At 50.6% G+C, this 18576-nt stretch overlaps 1 protein-coding gene across 2 annotated transcripts; it reads right to left on the bottom strand.

Moving 5' to 3' along the window:
• Window positions 22-15294, bottom strand: MARCH2 (membrane associated ring-CH-type finger 2). 2 transcript variants are annotated; one of them, XM_005654752.3, is made up of 5 exons: window positions 15152-15294; window positions 10475-10702; window positions 5299-5494; window positions 3653-3862; window positions 22-804 (listed from the first exon to the last, which is right to left on the bottom strand). In XM_005654752.3, the coding sequence occupies exons 2-5, from the start codon at window positions 10648-10650 to the stop codon at window positions 670-672; spliced, it is 717 nt and encodes a 238-aa protein (XP_005654809.1). In that variant the 5' UTR covers window positions 10651-10702; window positions 15152-15294; the 3' UTR covers window positions 22-669.

Below are 18576 nucleotides of genomic sequence, written 5' to 3' on the forward strand. Positions count from 1 at the left end.
GTGGAAACTATGCTTCTTATGTTTATTTATTTTAAATCATTTAATACATGGCCCTGCTACCTGCTCTTCCTTTGAAAACCCAGACTTTTCTTCTAGCCCTGTGTTTCACAACAGATCCCTCAAACCAGCCGAGAGCATTTGCTGTTGCTCTGTTACCTGTGTGGTCCCTGCCTCCCCTGGGTCCCAGGGTCCCATTTTGAGGCCTCGGAAACATGTGACTGACAAGTCCATTTTGTCCAGCAAGGGCTCCTTTTATTCATTCCAGGGTGGGTTTTTGAAACGTGGTGTGCAACTTTATAAAGTCGAGGGTGCCAGGAAAGTGAGCCTGCCAGGTGCGGAAAAGTGCAAGAAGCTTGCAGAACATCCCGGCCCAGTAGGTGCTCTCAGCTCGCCTCTGGCCACGGCTGCTGGCCCAGTAGGTGGACCTCAGAATGAGATCAGGGTACCTGGTCCATCCGAAGCTCGGGACCACGTCCATCCATCCTCCTCGAGTACAAGACAGTGCAAGATGATCTGATGCTATTTTTTTCGCACGGGATCACAGAATCGGCTCTGCTTGGCATCTCTTGGCCTAAGAAGCGTTCTGGCCGTGCAGGAAGGGTCGGGCCGTGGCTGTCCTTCCAAATTCCAGGGCATTGCCAGCTGCCTCTGGTCCTGCCAGCCCAGCCTTCACACAGGTGTCTCCTCTGCCACTTTCTTCAGGAGTCCAGCGGCCAGCGGGGAGTGTTGGGTGCCCTCAGAGCCATCAGAGGTCCGGATCTTCAGGCGCACTTTCTGGTTGGTTCTTCTCCATTCGGAGTACAGCTGGCAATGGTAGCGGAATGAGACCTGTGGGGCATGGCAGAGATGGGAGGGAGGGCCAGCCACCAGCCAGCCTCCACCCACCCTGAGAGCAGAAAACTGGGCCCCTGAAGCACCTGCCTTGACCCAAACCAGGGCCAGGCTCCCGCTTCCAGAAGTCCAGGCACATGGCACAAAGACAGTGCACAAATACTTATTTACTCTCCCTGGGAACCTCCCCACTGCATTCAGGGCCCTGCAAAGTGGAGAGGCAGAGGGTCTGCAGCAGGGGGTGGGTGTGGGGGAGGAGCTCCCTTTCTGTCTCTCAAGGTGGCAGTGAGGCAGTGAAGTGATAGAGTCTCTTGGGTTTTGGGTTGTTTTTTTTTTTTTTTTTTGCTTTTTAAGGCTGCACTGGCAGCATATGAAGGTTCCCAGGCTGGGGGTCAAATCAGAGCTGTAGCTGCTGGCCTACACCACAGCCACAGCAATGCCAGATCTGAGCCATGTCTGTGACCTACACCACAGCTCGTGGCAACGCTGGATCCTTAACCCACTGAGCCAAGGGATTGAACCTGCATCTTCATGGATCCTGGTCAGGTTTGTTAACCACTGAACTATGAAGGGAACTCCCAGATAGAGCCTCTTGGAAGGGGCCAGGTGTCAATGGGTCACATAACTGCCAAAACTTGGAAGCAACTAAGATGTCCTTTAGTAGGTGAGTGAATAAATAAACTGTGGGATAGCCAGACAATGGAATTTTTTGGGTTTTGTTTTGTTTTCTTTTTTCAGCTGCACTCCTGACTTATGGAAGTTCCCGGGCTGGGGATCGAACCTGTGCTGCGACAGAGGTGATGCCAGTTCCTTAACCCACTGTACCACAGTGGGAACTCTCAGACAACCGAATGGTATTTGGTGCTAAAAAGAAATGAGCTACCAAGCCATGAAAAGACATGGAGGAGCCTTAAATGCATATGACTGAGAGAAAGAAGCCAATGTGAAAAGGCTATAGACTGCATTATTCCAACTTTAGAACAGTCTAGAAAAGGTAAAATTATGGAGACAGTATAAGGATCAGTGGTTGCCAGGGGCTGAAGGATGGAAGGATGAACAGGCAGATCACAGAGAACAAGTTTCAGGGCAATGAAAATTTTCTGTATCCACTCTAGTGGTGGATACATTATACATTTGCCTTTTTTTTTTTGCTTTTGCTAGGGGTCAAATCAGAGCTGCAGCTACCGGCCTATACCACAGCCACAGCAACTCAGGATCCAAGCCATGTCTTCGACCTCACAGCCACACTGGATCCTGAACACGCTAAGCGTGGCCAGGGATCAAACCTAGGTCCTCATGGATACCAGTCAGATTTGTTTCTGCTGAGCCACAGTGGGAACTCCTATACATTTGTCTTAAACCCACAAGTTGTTCAACACCAAAAGTGAACCCTTGGAAGTTCCCTGGTGGTTCAGTGGGTTAAGGATCCGGTGTTATCACTGCTATGGCTCAGGTCGCTGCTGTGGGGCAGGTTCAATCCCTGGCCTGGGAACTTCCTCATGCCACGGATGTGGCCAAAAAAAAGAGGAGTGAACCCCTAATGTAAACTATAGACTTAGGGTGATAATGTGTCAATGTAGGTTCATCGATTGGAATAAATTCACGGCACTGGTGCCATGTTGATAGTAGGGGAGGGTTTTTGAGAACTCTGAGCTTCCTGCTCCATTTTGCTGTAAACCTTCAACTGCTCTAATGAATAAGATCCATTAAAAAAAAAAAAAAAAACCACCTTTTTTTTTTTTTTTTCCAAATAAATGTCAATGGTTCATACTCTTTGACCAAGCAAGTTCCAGGGAACATTTGCACGGGTGCACCCAAAACATTGTTTAGAACGGCAAGGAAAGAAGAAGGAAAGGGAAAAAAAAAAAAAACACATTGGAAAGAATCCCAGTGTCCATCAAAAAGGATTAGTTACATAAATATAGCACATCCATACAATGAGTGGCTGTTGAGTGGCTGCCTTTTTTTGAAGGGACATTAGCAAAGTGAAAACAAGCCGACTGCAGAGCACAACCTACGATTTATTTGTGATTAACGAATCTGCTGGTGGATGTGCTGGGAAATAATTCTTGAGGAGGGAACACCTCCACAGCTAAATAACAGTGGTTCCATCTGAGGGTCTAGACTTTGGGGATGTTTCTTCTCTGAGCCAAGGTTCTCATGGCTGCCAGGAGCCAGGGCAAACACCCCCACCACAGACACACTCTCTCAACCCGAGTCACTTTTTCTCTCTCTCTCATTCTCCTGCTCTTTTTTTTTTTTTTTTTTTTTGTCTTTTTGCCTTTTCTTGGGCCGCTCCCGTGGCATATGGAGGTTCCCAGGCTAGGAGTCGAATCGGAGCTGTAGCTGCCGGCCTACACCAGAGCCACAGCAACGTGGGATCTGAGCCGCATCTGCAACCTACACCACAGCTTACGGCAACACCGGATCCTTAACCCACTGAGCAAGGCCAGGGATCGAACCTGCAACCTCATGGTTCCTAGTTGGATTCGTTAACCACTGCACCACAAGGGGAACTCCTCTCCTGCTCTTTCTCCCACAGCCTTTTGGTGTCTCTCTACCTCACTCCCTCTCCCCAGTCCGGTCTTAGTGGGTAGTGGGGCCTGCACTCAGTAGAGGTGATCACATGCCCTTGCATCCTTGGGGCAGCAGGCTCAAGACTGGCTGCCTCGACCTTGGTCAGATTTGGGATCTGGAGCTCCATGAATGCCGGGAATCGCTGCCACCCAAGAGCCACAAGCAGAGGCAGGCAGGGCACCCCCCTCCAAGCTACTGGCCAAACCCCTGGCCTGACTGTTCCCAGATGCCGGAAGCCACTCACCAGTGTCCAGAGGACATAGATGGTGAAGAGGGCGATGGTGAGGGCGATGAGCCCCACGGCTTCCAGCCGGCTGTGGAGCCGGAGGTGGTCCTGGGCCCCGCGCAGGCACAGCCAGCCCGAGATGGCGGCCAGCGGTGTGATGAACAGGAAGCAAACCATGTCACAGCACAGCGTCCGCTTCTCTGTCCGAGGCCCTGGGTCCTTCAGCCACTGTGGGGAAGAAGGGAGGGGGGAGCCGCTGAGGGGAACCGTACCCTGCCGTCCCAAGAGCCTCCACCAAGGGGTGGTGGGTGATACCTCCAGGCCATGCGCCCCCCTCTGCTGATGCCCATCTTCATCGCTGGGCCCTGCAGAACCAGCCTCCTGCCTGGCACCTCCCTCCGCCCCTTCCTTCTTGCAAATACTTACTGAGACCAGGAAAGGCCAGGCCCTGACAGGTGCGGGGCGTTTCTGCCCCATTTTCCGGATGGGGAAACTGAGGGCACAGAGGGCCTGACCCATTTCTGCAAACTCACATGACTGGTCATCCACAAAGCCAGCATCAGAGCCCAGGAAGCCTTGCTCCAGGGCCTGTATGCTCTTGGCCACTGTGCTACACTGCCTGCCACGCTACTCTGCCTGCCACAGATGATGGAGTAAGAGGAATGGGCTTCATCACAAAATTCTGGTGAATGGAATGGAAAGAGTCCCTGCCCATATAGAACTTCCATGCCCATCTTGGGAGGCATGACACACAGCAGATGATCAGGGCGGAGAAGGCTTTGCTGAGGAGGTGGCACCGTAGAGAACCAAATGAGCAGAAGGAGCAGCACGAGGAATGGAGGAAACAGCGCTCCAGGCTGTGGAAACAGCACGTGCAAAGGCACTGGAGTGGGAGTGTGTGGTCCAGACAGAGTGCAGTGGGGCAGGAGGCTAGAGCATGAAAGAAAGAGTTGGGGGGCGGGGTTCAGGCAGGCTGACTCTTCCTTCCACTGCGCTTTTAAGAGCCCAAGTCCTCTGGAAGCCAGGGACCCTTCCAGGAGCCCCTACATCACCCAATCCCCAGCTTCATTGCCCTGCAGCTCTCAGCTGCCCAATGCCAAGCTGGGCAGGGAGGAGCCTAGAGGGCACCCAAGTGGTCAGCAGGGCTCTAGGAAGCTGTGTGGCTCCTACCAGGCCTGGGAATAAACCCAGATCCGTTGACACTCAGACTACAGTTTAAGCTCCAGGTTTGGCCCACAAAATGTAGTAAGGCCACTACCTCTCCTTCTAGGCTCTCCCCTCCTCTAAATCACTCCACTCAAGCCACATGGGCTCTCTCAGGAACACCAAGCTCCTCCTGGCCTCAGGGACTTTGCAATGGCTGTGCCCTCTGCCAGGACTGCCCTTCCCCAGGTTGGGACTCCTTCTCATTCCTTAGGTCTCAGCTTTAGGTCACCTGAAGTGACCAACACAGGAAGGGGGCACAGGGTCTGTCAGGTCTGGAACCTCAGGCCTGCCTTACCCACCCCTATCAGCAGAATTGACCCTGGGGAGAGGAGAGATTCTCCTCATAGAGAAGCCATTTCCCCAGCCCACCAGGATTCCTCCAGGGCAGCTCCCTTCTCTGGCCCCATGCCTGTCTTCCTCCCCTCTGCCCACTCCAACCTCAAGGCTCCCAAGGGTACCTCTGTGAGGGGCCGGGGCCGCTTCTCCACTGCAAACTCCGTGTGGCACAGCTCACAGTAGCTGGTGTTGGATGAGGAAAGCCACCTCTCCAGACAGCTCTTGTGCACGGCGCCCAGTGTGCCAGTGCAACCACAAGGAGACAGCAAGCTCTCCCCATTCGCTCCCTCATGGCAGATCCGGCAGAAGGGACCATCACTAGACACAGAGATGGGACATGTGAATAACAATCAAGCTTCTTGCCTGTGCCTGCTTCACTACACAGTGAACCCCAGCTCAGCATTGCCCCTATGCTGCTACTTGGCAAACTCCTACTCAACCTTCAAAGCCCAGTTCCAAATGACCTTTCCCCTGGAAAACCTTCCCAGATTCCCACACTTAGAGTGACAGGATCCCTCCCCAGCATTGCTAAGGCACGTTTTTCGGTCCAGGGTGAGCATCCCTTGTGCCTGCCCGCCCAGCGTCCACTCCTCCTTTGCCTATAATACTACCCTGATTGTGCTGGGCAACCATCCCACTCTCAACTCTTGGTCCTCAAGATGACACCCCTGATGATCTCAGGCATGACCAATCAAAACACCACACACCCCTGGCCACAGGGGCTGACTCAGGGAAGGTCATGTGTGATGCAATCAAAATCACAGGGACTTAACTCCTGAAATTCTTTTTCTTCCCTAAACTCCAAAACTACAGGCAGCATGGCTGATATGTTTGGAGCTGTAGGCAACAGCCTGGTCTCCAGGTGGAGTCTGCGAATGATGCCAAAACCAAGGGTCACAGAGGAAAGCAGAGCCAAGAGATAAGGAGAGGCAGATTCTCAAGGACATCATCTGGATCCAGCCGCACCTGAAGACCATGCTACCTGAGCAACCTATATATCCAGGGAGAAGAGGTCCTTGGCTCCTCTGCTCTAGTGAGGCTCAGAAAACAAACATAAAAAATGTCTGCAGGAAGCTGCTTCAGGGAAGTCTCAGCCCCAGCCCGGTCTCTGGGGATGCTGGATCCTTCCTGGGGCAGCTCAGGAGACCAGGGGCGTGGCCTCGGTGGGCCCAGAGGCTGTCCAGCACATGAGTCATTGTTTTCCAGACATCTCTGCCCAGGGAGCGGACTGCGGGAACACTCGAAGGAGGCGGAGCAGTAGTACTGTTTTTCAGATAACACCAGTTTCCCCTCAGAAACTTTCTATCCTTTTCTCAGTGTGTCCTGCCAGGGGCAGGGCATGGCTATTTGAAACCAAGAGGCTGAGCTGAGCCCTCAGGTCTGCTTTCTGGTCCTAGGTCCTGGGCCCAGGCTGCTGCTTTCTCCCCGCAACGTCAGAAGGGCACTCTGGCTCCGCTTGGCTCCCACCCTGCTCCCAGGCTCCCCACACACATCAAGTTAATAGGAAAGGGATCCCTCCCCCGGAAACCAAGCTGAGAGGTGGAAATGATGCATATCTTGCGGGATGATCCACGTCAGTTCAGGGTTTGTCCCGGGGCACCCTACTTTGGAGGTGCAAGTTCAGAGAAAACAAGACACAAGAGCACTGATTTTTTCTTGAGCACTTAGGAGGTACCACGCCCCATTCAAGGGTAACATCTGGGTTAAGCGGTCTTGTTCTCACAGGGAGCCTGTGAGGAAGGCCCCCCTTGTACAGATAGGTTAAACAGAGGCATGGAGGGGTTAACCTGTTTGTGCAAACTCACATAGCTAGTGGTCGGTGAAGCTGGGATTTGAACCCAGGAAGTTGCTCCAGGGCCTGTGTACCCTGAGCCACTCTGTTGCCTGCCACAGGTGGTAGGGCAGCAGAAATGGGCTTCATGCTTGAAATTCTGGCAGGGAAATAATGCAAATGACATGAATGAGGAGGAAATGGGATGGGGCAATGGGTAAGAAATCCAGTGACCCCGGTGGGGCCACCCAGAGCATACCCCATGGGCAGGAGAAGAGAGAGCATGAGTGAGGAAGAAAATAAGAGCCCTGTGGAATCAGGCAGCAGGAGGAGGCCAGATGGGAGGGCCAGGGGTGCAGAAATGCTCAGGGCAGCTTCCAGGAGGGTCGGGGCCAGCTCACAGAGGTCAGAGGGGCCCAGATGCTAGCCCCAAGCCTGTGCCTCTGTGGGTTGTCCTGGGCCCTGGAGAGGCTTCTTGGGCCTTCCTCTTTGGCCTCTGAAGGTTTCAGGGTCCAGAACTCTCTTCCCCACTGGGGGCATCTTGTGCCCCCAGGAATCAGAGTCTCCTTTGAAGTGAAATGGAAGGTTGATTGATTTTATGGTCATGGAACCAGCCAGGCACTGATTACACTATCTTTGTCCCCCACCCTGGCTGCTCACGGACGGCAGGGGCTGGCTGGGAGGAGGAGTCACAGGGTGAGGGGAAGGAGGAGGACAGCAACCTGCTTGCGTGGCCTCTGCCAATCCCGGCCCCTCCCAGCACTGACGCCTGGGGAGACTGACCAGGAAGCTGCAAGGAAGGCCACTTCCCTGAAGGATGATGACCCTGTGGAATAATAGCAGCCTTCCCTCTGGGAAGGGTTGTTCTTTTGCCCTGGCCTTCAGCCTGGGCAAGGTGGGGTTGGGCTGCCTCAAAAGGCAGAGGGGATAGCCAGCAAAAAAGAACATCATCTTGCTATTTGCAGCTGCATGGATGGACTTGGAGGGCTCTATGCTAAGTGAAATAAATCAGAGACACAGATACCATAAGCTCTCACTTATATGTGAAGTCTAAAAAAATACGGCAAACTAATGACCATAACAAACAGGCAAAAAAAAAAAAAAGCTGACTCACAGATAGAACAAACTAGTGGTTACCAGTGGGGAGAGGGAAGGGGGGAAGGCCACTATAGGGGTAGGGGAGAGGCTAACAAACCATCAGGTATAAGACAGGCTACAGGGATGTATTGTACAACACAGGGAATACAGCCAACATTGTGTGGTAACTGAAAGAAGTGTAATCTTTCAAAAAACGTATAAACGTTTTTAAAATTTAAAAAAAATCGAAAAAAAAAGGAGGGAGAAATGTATACATGTAAGGATAACTTGATCCCCTTGCTGTACTGTGGGGGAAAAAAATAAATTATAAAAAAAAAAATCACACTACCATATAATCCAGCCAACCCCACCCCCACCCCCACTGCCCAAAAAAGGCTGGGGGCCAGATCAGGAGGGCCCTGTGGTCTCAGTGGGCTGGGCTGTCCTGACCACCTGCTGGCCCGAGGAGGGGCTGCTCTGCTGCTGCTGCTTGCCTGGATCTCTGAGGGTGGTAGGGGAGGCTGATAGGACTGAACACCCCCCCACACCCAAAGGGGAGCCCTAGATTCAAGCCTCAAGCTCTGCTCACTGGCAGGTGTCCAGCTCCCTCTGGGTCTCTGTTTTCCCAGGTGTGAAAATAGAGAAGGGTGGGGCAAGGTGAAGTGAACTCACTCATTGCCCCTCAGGAGCCCAGTGGAGGGAGACCTCCTCCCTGTCTCTGGCCCTGATAGCTCTGGCTAGGAAGCCCCTGAGCCCACAAGGATCCTTGTTCCCAACCTGGCTACACCTCCAGCCACACAGATCCTGTCCTGACTTCAAGGGGTCTGATGGAGATGCAGACAGAAAAATAACATCCTGGAGTTCCCGTTGTAGCTCAGCAGGTTAAGAACCTGACTAGGATCCATGAGGATGTGAGTTCAATCCTGGCCCTCAGTGGGTTAAGGATCTGGCAGGTATGCCCCGCCCCCCAAAAAATATAACACAAAAACCCAACATCCTGGAGGAAGGCCAGAGGGAGAATTCCAATCTCATCCGGGCTCAGGCAAGGCTTCCTGAAGGAAGTGATGCCAGGCAAAGACTGAGAGGGTGACCAGGAGCGGGCTCCCTCCAAAGCACTGCAAGGCTTCCATCTGCTTCTTTTTATGTTTAAATGAAAAGCTTAAGAATTAATTCTGACACCTGCTACAACAGAGATAAACCTTGAGGACTTGATGCTCAGTGAAGTAAGCCAGTCACAAAAGGATAAATACTGTCTGATTCCACTTATAGGAGGTCCCTAGAGGAGTCAGACGCGTAGAGACAAGAAGTAGGATGGTGGGAGCCAGGGGCGGGGGCGGGGGGGGGGTGCGGGGATGGAGAATTAGTGCTTAGTGAGGACAGAGTTTCAGTTTTGCAAGATCAAAAGAGTTGTGGGGTTGAAAGGTGGTGATGGTTGCACAACAATATCAAAGTACTTAAAGCCACTGAGCTGTACACTTTTTTCCTCTTCTTCTTTTTTTGGCTGCCCCGAGGCATATGGAGTGCCTGAGTCAGGGATCAGATCTGAGCTGTTGCACTGTGGCAACACCAGATTCTTTTAACCCACAGTGCTAGGGGATCCAACCTGCTTTTTGGCACTGCAGAGATGCTGATCCCCTTGTGCCACAGTAGGAATGACTCTTTTTTTTTTTTTTTTTTTGGTCTTTTTAGGGCCGAGGCATATGAAGGTTCCCAGGCTAGGGGTCGAATCAGAGCCACATCCTCACGGATACTAGTTAGATTCGTTAACTGCTGAGCCACAATGGGAACTCCACTACACTTTTTTTTGAACTGTACATTTTTATTTTTATTTATTTTTGTATTAAAAAAATTTTTTTTTCCCATCTCTTGGGCCACTACGGCATATGGAAGTTCCCAGGCTAGGGGTCAAATCGGAGCCATAGCCACCGGCCTACACCACAGCCACAGCCACAGCAACTCGGGATCCAAGCCATGTCTGCAGCCTACACCACAGCTCATGGCAATGCTGGATCCTTAACCCACTGAGCAAGGCCAGGGATCGAACCCGAAACCTCATGGCTTCTAGTCGGATTCGTTAAACACTGGGCCACGACAGGAACTCCTGAACTGTATATTTTTAAATGGCCAAGAAGGTAAACTGTATGTTCTATTCCACTCCTACCCTACCCCACCCAACCCTGCCTTGCCATCCGCAACATCAGGAAGTTCCTAGGCCAGGGATTGAACTTGCACCACAGCAGAATTCCTGGAGTTTCTGCTTTTCCTGAAGAACCAGACCTGGCTAGCTCAGGCCTCTGTTTCCATGTGGTGATTGCTGATTGGACCCCTTTTTCTGGTTTCTATGCTCTCCTGGTGCCTCCAGGCAGTTGGATTCGGTCTGGGCTGGGGCTCTGCTTTGGCCCAAGAGTGGAGTGAGTGAGGGCAAAGATCTTGGCTTGGTCACCACTCACCTCGGCGTGTCCAAGGCCCGGATGACAGTGGAGAGGAGCCGGCCGTCCCTTGAAGTCACCTGGGCCACATACTGGGGTGGCCCAAGGCCCGTGGCCTCCACAACCTTGGAGAAGGCAGGGCTGTCAGAGCAGTCACACAGGGAGCCAGGGAGGTGACAGCAGTCACCCGTCGTCATGGCCACAGGGAGCCCCACGTCCTCAGGGCCCAAGGCCCATGGTCCCAGGAGCCTGGGGAGAGCCAACAAGAAGATTAAGAGCAAGGTAAATCCAGCTCTCTGAGCCTTGGTGGCCCAGTCTGTAAGATGGGGCTTTGTAGGGGGCTGCAAGGATTCAATGAGATCACATCTGCAGCTCAGCCCAGGCCTGGCGCACTCAGAGGTTCCATCATATTATCTCTGACTCTCCGAAGGAAAGCCCACCCAGCCCAGCCCACGACACCACCTTTTCAGACAGGAGAACAGCACTTAACATGGAGTGAGCAGCTTCTGTGTGGCAGGCCCCAAGCATATAACTTTCTGGGACCAGAACCATGCCTGCCAACCCTTAGAGACTATTCTCTATGGACCGATTCCCAGAGCTGGGCTCAGAAAATATAAGCTTCAGGAGTTCCCATTGTGGCTTAGCAGGTTGTGAACCCAACTAGTATCCATGAGGATTTGGGTTCAATTTCTGGTCTCACTCAGTGGGTTAAGGATCCAACATTGCTAAGAGCTACAGGGTAGGTCACAGATGCAGCTCGGATCCTGCATCATTATGGCTGTGGTGTTGCTGTGGCGTAGGCTGGCAGCTGCAGCTCCGATTCAACCCCTAGCCTGGGAACTTCCACATGCTGCAAATTTGGCCCTAAAAAAAAAAGAGTATAAGCCTACTTTGGAGTGAGTCAAAACTGAGCTAGAAACTTGGCCCAACAGACCAGAATAGTGAGTCACCTTGACCCTTCTGGTTCATGGCATCTTATAGGACTCTGAACTCCTTGATAATGCAGGCCATCTAGGAAGTGGCCCAGGCTGAGGAGGACTGTGGCAGTCTCTGTTCCCACTTGCCAGAGCAGCTGCCCTCATCCATGCCTCTGTGCCCAAGAAGAGGCCACAGGAGAGAGCTGGAGCCTCAGGCAGCAGTCTGAAGCCCCCCAGGTCTGACCTGCCAGAAGGAACCCTTGGCAAGCTCCTCTCCCATCCTAGAACCAGGCAGAAAGGCTTATGTGTTTCCAAGAATTTCCCCAAAAGTAATAGAGGCCTCTTGAAGCTGATACAGGTACGCTGGAGCTAAAGATCTCTGTCCCAAACTTGTTTCACACTCCACTGTTTGTCCCCAGGGGCTATGGTACAGAGACACCAGAAATACTCACTTAGGTACCCCTACAGCTAGTTTTTACCAACCCTTGCCAGTTAAACTTTGAGGCCGAAAGGGCAGGTGGCTGGGGGGAAGCAGTGTAAGTCACTGGCTAACTTTCTGCTGACAGATCAACACTCTCAGAACAGCTCTGCCAGAACCCCTCCCGGGCCAACCTCCCCACTACTTTTTTTGGCTGTGCCATGGCATGCAGAAGTCCCCAGGCTGGGGATTAAACTCAAGCCACAGCAGCAACCAAAGCCATGGCAGTGACAATGCTGGATCCTTAATCCACTGAGCCACCAGGAAACTCCCCAGCAGGCCCTTCTGAGCCTCCATAGTTGGGCTGCTGTCAGCCAGATAAGCAAGTGTCGGCCCAGAGGCAGGACGAGCCCAGCAGGAAGGCTGTGTGACCGAGATAACATCCGCAGGGCAGTGGCCAGCCTGCCATGTTGTATACACTGCTGTCCCTCCGAACGTCTGTAACCAGAGTTTCCAACTCAGAGGTCAGCAGGGAAGCCACTGGGCTACCCAAGGGGATGCACGCAGAAGGGAATTCACCCCTCTGTTCCTCCAAGGATGGGCATTTCCATGTCTGCAAGTAATTGGGAATCACAAGAATCATCACAGCTCCTGTATGTTAAGTTCTGCCATTTCTTTTGTTTTTTTAATAGGGCCCCACCCATGGCATATGGAAGTTCCCAGGCTAGGGGTCACATCAGAGCTGCAGCTGCCAGCCTACACCACAGCCACAGCAACGTGGGATCCAAACCACATCTGCAAACTATACCACAGTTCACGGCAACACTGGATCCTTAATCCACTGAGTGAGGCCAGGGATCGAACCCTCAACTCATGGATACTAGTCGGATTCGTTCCCACAGCACCATAAGGGGAACTCCTAAGTTCTGCCATTTCTAATGAAAAACATTGGTAACTCTGCTGATGCAAGGCCTGCAAATCACCAAAATAATAAGAGCACCTACTCTTTTTGTTTGGTTTTGTTTTATTTTGGCCAAGCCCACAGCAGGCAAAAGTTCCAGGGCCAGGGATCAAACCTAGACAACAGCTGCATCCAAGCCACAGCACTATAGCTTCTTAGTCTGCTGAGCCACCAGGGAACAGCTAGCAGGTACTGTTTATTAAGTACCTACTGCAAGCTGTGTACTGGACTAAGCTTAATGAACTCAAACAGTTGTTTTAAGTGTCTCCTTCAAAGGTCACCTCCTCAGAGAAGGCTTCCCTGACCACCTCAGCCAAAGTGCCATTGGTGTCCACATTATTGCCATCACAAAATGTGCCCCTCTCTGAAATGTTCTTATTTCTTCATCTACTGGGTTGGTTTGTTTTGTCTTTTTAGGGCTGCACCCTTGGCATATGGCAGTTCCCAGGCCAGGGGTCCAATCAGACCTGCAGCTGCCCATCTACACCACAGCCATAGCAACACAGGATCCAAACTGTGTCTATAACCTACACCGGGGCTCACGGCAATGCCAGATCCTTAATCCACTGAGCAGGGCCAGGGATCAAACCCACATCCTCACAGATATTACTCAGGTTCATAACCCACTGAGCCACAATGAAAACTCTGAAATGCTCTTATTTCTTTGTCTACTGGTTTGACCATGTCTGCCTTCTACTCATTGGTCATCTCCAGTGCCTGGCCCTGTGTCTGGCAGAGAGTTGCTGCATTCATTTCTCAGTCCCTATTCTGTGTAAGAGCAGGGTAAGAGAGCCAGGTCTCTTGCTCCCCAGACACTGGTCTGAAAGAACCCATGATGGGAATCAGAGATATTTAAAGGCTAGATATCTGTGAAGACCACAGAGGCTTGGACTTGGAAGAGGCCAAACTCAAGGCTGGATGCAAGGATAGGGTGGCTGCAGGCTGGACTTGGCTCTGAGGCTGCTGGAATGGGAGAGCGAATCAAACTTGGCCCAACAACTGGAGATGGATTTCATTAAGTCTTCACAACAAACCTATGACCTAAGTCCAATAATTACCTCCATTGGATTGGTGAGGAGACTGAGGCTCAGAGAGGGGCAACTACTTGCCCAAGATCTCACAGCTAAGACGGACAGTGTCAAGATTTGAACTTCATCTAGTGAGTGGTTCTGGGACTGAAAAGACCTGGGTTCTTTTAGGTCCTGACTCTGTTGCTGATGCTGTATCTCCTGGGACAAGTCACTGAGCTTCTCTGGACCTCATCCTTCCCCTCTGTCAGATAAGTTTGCAAAGCTAGTGGACTGTGTCTGCTGAGGGGTTTCCTGAGAAGAAGCTCCCAGGTTCAATTCCTCCAGCAAAACTTGCCCTGGGCTCAACCTTTCCACACCCACCCAGCCTCCTTTATTTGAGGGCAGGAAACTGAGGGAAGAAAAGTCAGAGGACCCTAACTCCCCACAGTATCATCTCAGTACAGCTGCTTCACTCTCTGGGCCTCGGTTTTTCTCTTCTGTATAATGGGGGTTCCAGCTCTTACACGCATAAATAAGAATGAGTTGATAAATATTAGCTTTTAGTTTAATTACTGTCATCAGCATATAGAGCTGTTGACAAGGTTTGATGAGACAAGGCACAGCCAGTGCCTGGCATACAGTAAGCACTCAACAAATGCTCATTAGTTTGTTGTTGTTGTTGTTGTTGTTGTTTTAGGTTAAATGTGGAGCCTAAGAAATGCATTCATTTTTCTTCACTTACCACAGAGAAGCTCCCATGTGCCCTTCAGTACTTGCATGGCCCTGTACCGAGGCCAGGTTCTAAGCCCAGCTCTGATCTTTAGTTGTTTTGTAGCCCTGGGCAAAAGACTAGACCACTCTGAGCCTTGATTTCTTCATCCATATAGCAGGAAACATTTTTAGTACTTCTACCTAATATTGTCCCTAGAGGACAAAATGAGCTAATCCTATAAATTCTGGCTATCCCGTTTTGAGCACCCTCTAACAGCCAGGCACTCTGCTAAGCAAGTGCCTGTGTTATTCTATTTACAATTTCCTCTGAAAAGGAGGTTGGGGAAGGTGACTTGTCACTTACTGATCGCCTACTGTGTGCACAGCGCTTTCCTCATTTGCCACCTCCGGAATCCTCCCAACAGCCCCATTAGGTTGGCGCTGGGATGACCCGGTTTCATGGATAAGAAAATCCAACTCAGAGAGACACCTACTGTGTGTCCGACTCCGGGGGACCTCCTGCCGTCTCCGAAAGGGAAATTGCGATCCCTTAGTCCCTGGGAAGGCTGAGGCCGAGGGTCCGACTCCGGCGGTCCCGCCTGGGGGTCAGGCTCGGGCCTCAAACTAGGGGCCGGCCCGCGGATCGGCACCCCCTGGTCCCATCCTCTCGCCCGTGCCTACCTGATCCGCGGCCGGGCCGGGCAGCCGCGCAGGCCCCTCCGCTCGCCCCGGCCCTGGTCCCGGCCCGGCCGGTCCCGTCAGCGCCGCTAGCTCCGCTCCGCCGGCACCTGCGTCCGGACACCGCCCGCCGAGCCGACGGTGCCACGGACCAATGGCGACCGCCTCTCGTCTATGCTGGCCAATTGCCTTGCACGTCCCGCCCTAGGAGGCGGGGTCAGAGGCGACAGGGACGTCCTGGGCCGCACAGGCTCCGCGGCGCAGGAGCTACTGGCTCCGCCCCTGCTGCGTCCTGGCTCCGCCCCAGACTCGGCCCCGCCCCATCCTGACTCCGGGTACCCGCGGGGCTGGTGGCGCCACCTGCAGACGACTAGAGCTTGCTGATAAATAAAACCGTTACAAAATTCAGCTTGACACAGGCAAAGGGATTTGTAAGTGTCAATCACCTCCTTTAAGCTCCTTATCAGTCCTGGGGGAGGGATGAAACATCCGATCACATTTTACAGAGAGGAAGCAGAAGTCTAGAGAGGGGACCTGGAAGGTCAAAGCCAATCTCATTTATTCATCATTCACATTCATTAATGCATGTAATAGATTCATTCACTAGATGTAAAAAACATCCATTGAGAGGGTCTATTACGAGTGGGACACTGTGCTAGGCGCTGTGGACGCAATGCTGAGTAACGCAAATATTATTGCCTTCTGGAACCTCAACCTAGGGAGTGAGACAGACATTAAACAGCCAGTTACGTAATTATTTAACTACGAAGGTGGTAAATTGTAGTAAGTGAGGGAGGCATATCATGGACTATTTGGAAAGTCCAAAAATACTTGAACTGACAACTAAGGTGTGAGTAGAGGTTCACAAGGAGAAAAGAGGGGGAAAGAATCCTAGGTAAATTTCAGCACATGCAAAGAGCCTGAGGTGGGATGGAGAATTGTCTCAATACTCCTTTCTCCCCCTTCCTCACCTTTGCTGAATATGTAAATCAGCTCAATTACATTAGGTAAGTTCTTTCATGTTGTACTTATATTTTTCAAAAGTGAAATGATAAATTATAACATTTTTAAAAAGATCACCTATAGAAGGAAGTAGAATAGAGGAAACAAAGATAGAAGCTAGATACTTTTTTTTATTGTTTTATGGGCAGACCAAAGGCAGAGGGAAATTCCCAGGCCAGGGATCAAACCCACACCACAACAGTGACAATGCTGGATCCTTAGCCCACTGGGCCACAGGAGAACTTCATGGCCTTTTTCTCATGGTAGCAAGATGGTTGCTGTGGCTCCAGGCATCACATCATCAATGAAGGCAGGAAAAAGGGAGTGGCATGGAGGTCTCAGCCCTGCCTGTCTCTTCTATAAGATGATGGTTGATAAATGATGATATTTCTAATTCCATCTTTTCGTACTTCCTTACTAGTTTAACAAGGTTCCCCAGGGTGGCATTTTCTTGAAATTTTACCTGTCCCAGTTCTGAAATCAACCATTTCTCCAAGGACTTTTCCTTCTTTTCAGTGGAGAATACTATTTAGAAACCAAGATCAGGGTGTCAGTTGTGCTCATTACTACCATTAATTCTTTTTTTTTTTTTTTTAGGGCTGCACCCATGGCATAGGGAAGTTACCAGGCTAGGGGCTGAATTGGAGATGTAGCCACAGCAATGCCAGATCTGAGCTGCTTTTGCAACATACACCACAGCTCACGGCAACACTGCATCCTAAACCCACTGAGCGGGGCCAGGGAGCAAACCTGTGTCCTCATGGATAATAGTCAGGTTCGTTACCTCTGATCCACAACAGGAACTCCACTACCATTAATTCTTGCCTCTCTCATTGTGATATGTATGTACCTATATTAACTTATCTCTTTAAATCCAGAAGTGCACACGAATACCTCTAATTCTAACTCAACACCAAGGTTCATTTCAGTCCATTTACGTGTTTCTAAAGTCCTTCCGTGACTATGAAAAACCTGGTTCCCAGGATCCTTAGTGCATTTGCTCATTCCCCCCTTCCCTTCTCCCCAGTGTGTAACCAAATTCCTAGATATACTGGCCAAGACTCAGTCCCAGAAGATATAAGCCTCTTGTTTCATTCCACCCACACTGGGCACAATACTGGAAAGTTTGGCTGCAATAAGGGAGTTAAACCCATGCTTTTTCATTGAGTAATAATAATAAAAAAAAATCCATGCATTTTAACTAATAAATAACTAACCAGTCACTTTTTTTTTTTTTTTTTTTTTTTTTTTTGCTTTTAAGGGCCACACCCTCCGCATATGCAGATTCCCAGACTCACAGACAAAGAAAACAGACTTGTGAATGCTGGGGCAGGGGGAGGGGTGGGGATGGGGGGATGGAGAGGGAAGGTTGGGAGATTGGGATTGGCGGATACAAACTATAATATATAAAATTGACAAACAAGGTCCTACTATATAGTACAGGGAGCTATATTCAATATCCTGTGATAAAATGGAAAATAATATGAAAAAGGAATACATATGTATAATTGAGTCACTTTGCTGTACAGCAGAAGTTAACACAACATTGTAAATTAACTACAATAAAAATTAGAAATTTTTTCCAGGAGTTCCCATCGTGGCTCAGTGGTTAACGAATCCAAATAGGAACCATGAGGTTTCAGGTTTGATTCCTGGCCTCGCTCACTGGGTTAAGGATCCAGTGAGCTGTGGTGTAGTTTGCAGACTCGGCTTGGATCTGGCATTGCTGTGGCTGTGGTGTAGGCCAGTGGCTACAGCTCCAATTAGACCTCTAGACTGGGAACCTCCATATGCCGCAGGTGTGGCCCTTAAAAGACAAAAAAAGACAAAAAGAAAAATTTTTTTCATACATTTTTTGGCTATGAATTGTTTTTGTTTGTTTTGGTGGGGGGGCTGCAAATTGTATTTTTCTTTTCTTTTTTTCTTTTTTAATTTTTTTGTTTTGTTTTGTTTTGTTTTTTAGGGCTGAATCTGTGGCATATGGAAATTCCCAGGCTAGGGGTCAAACCAGAACTACAGCTGCTGGCCTATACCACAGCCATAGCAACGTGGAATTGGAGCTGAGTCTGTGACCTACACCACAGCTCATGACAACACCAGATCCTTAACACACTGAGTGGGGCCAGGGATTGAACTTGCATCCTCGTGAACACTAGTCAGGTTTATTACCACTGAGCCACCATGGGAACACTTTTTTTTCCATAAAATTTTTTAAATTAGAAAAATTGTTTAGGAGTTCCCACATGGCTCCACAGGTTAAGAATTTGTCACTACTGTGATTCTGGTTACTGCTGTGGTGTGGGGTTTGACCCCTGGCCTGGGAAATTCCACATGCTGTAGATGGCGCCAAAAAAAAATTTTTTTTTTTTAGGGCTGCACACATGGCATACGGAGGTTCGCAGGCTAGGGGTCTAATTGGAGCTACA

This window comes from Sus scrofa, chromosome 2 (genome assembly GCF_000003025.6).
Source record: "Sus scrofa isolate TJ Tabasco breed Duroc chromosome 2, Sscrofa11.1, whole genome shotgun sequence".
NCBI classification, from domain to species: domain Eukaryota; kingdom Metazoa; phylum Chordata; class Mammalia; order Artiodactyla; family Suidae; genus Sus; species Sus scrofa.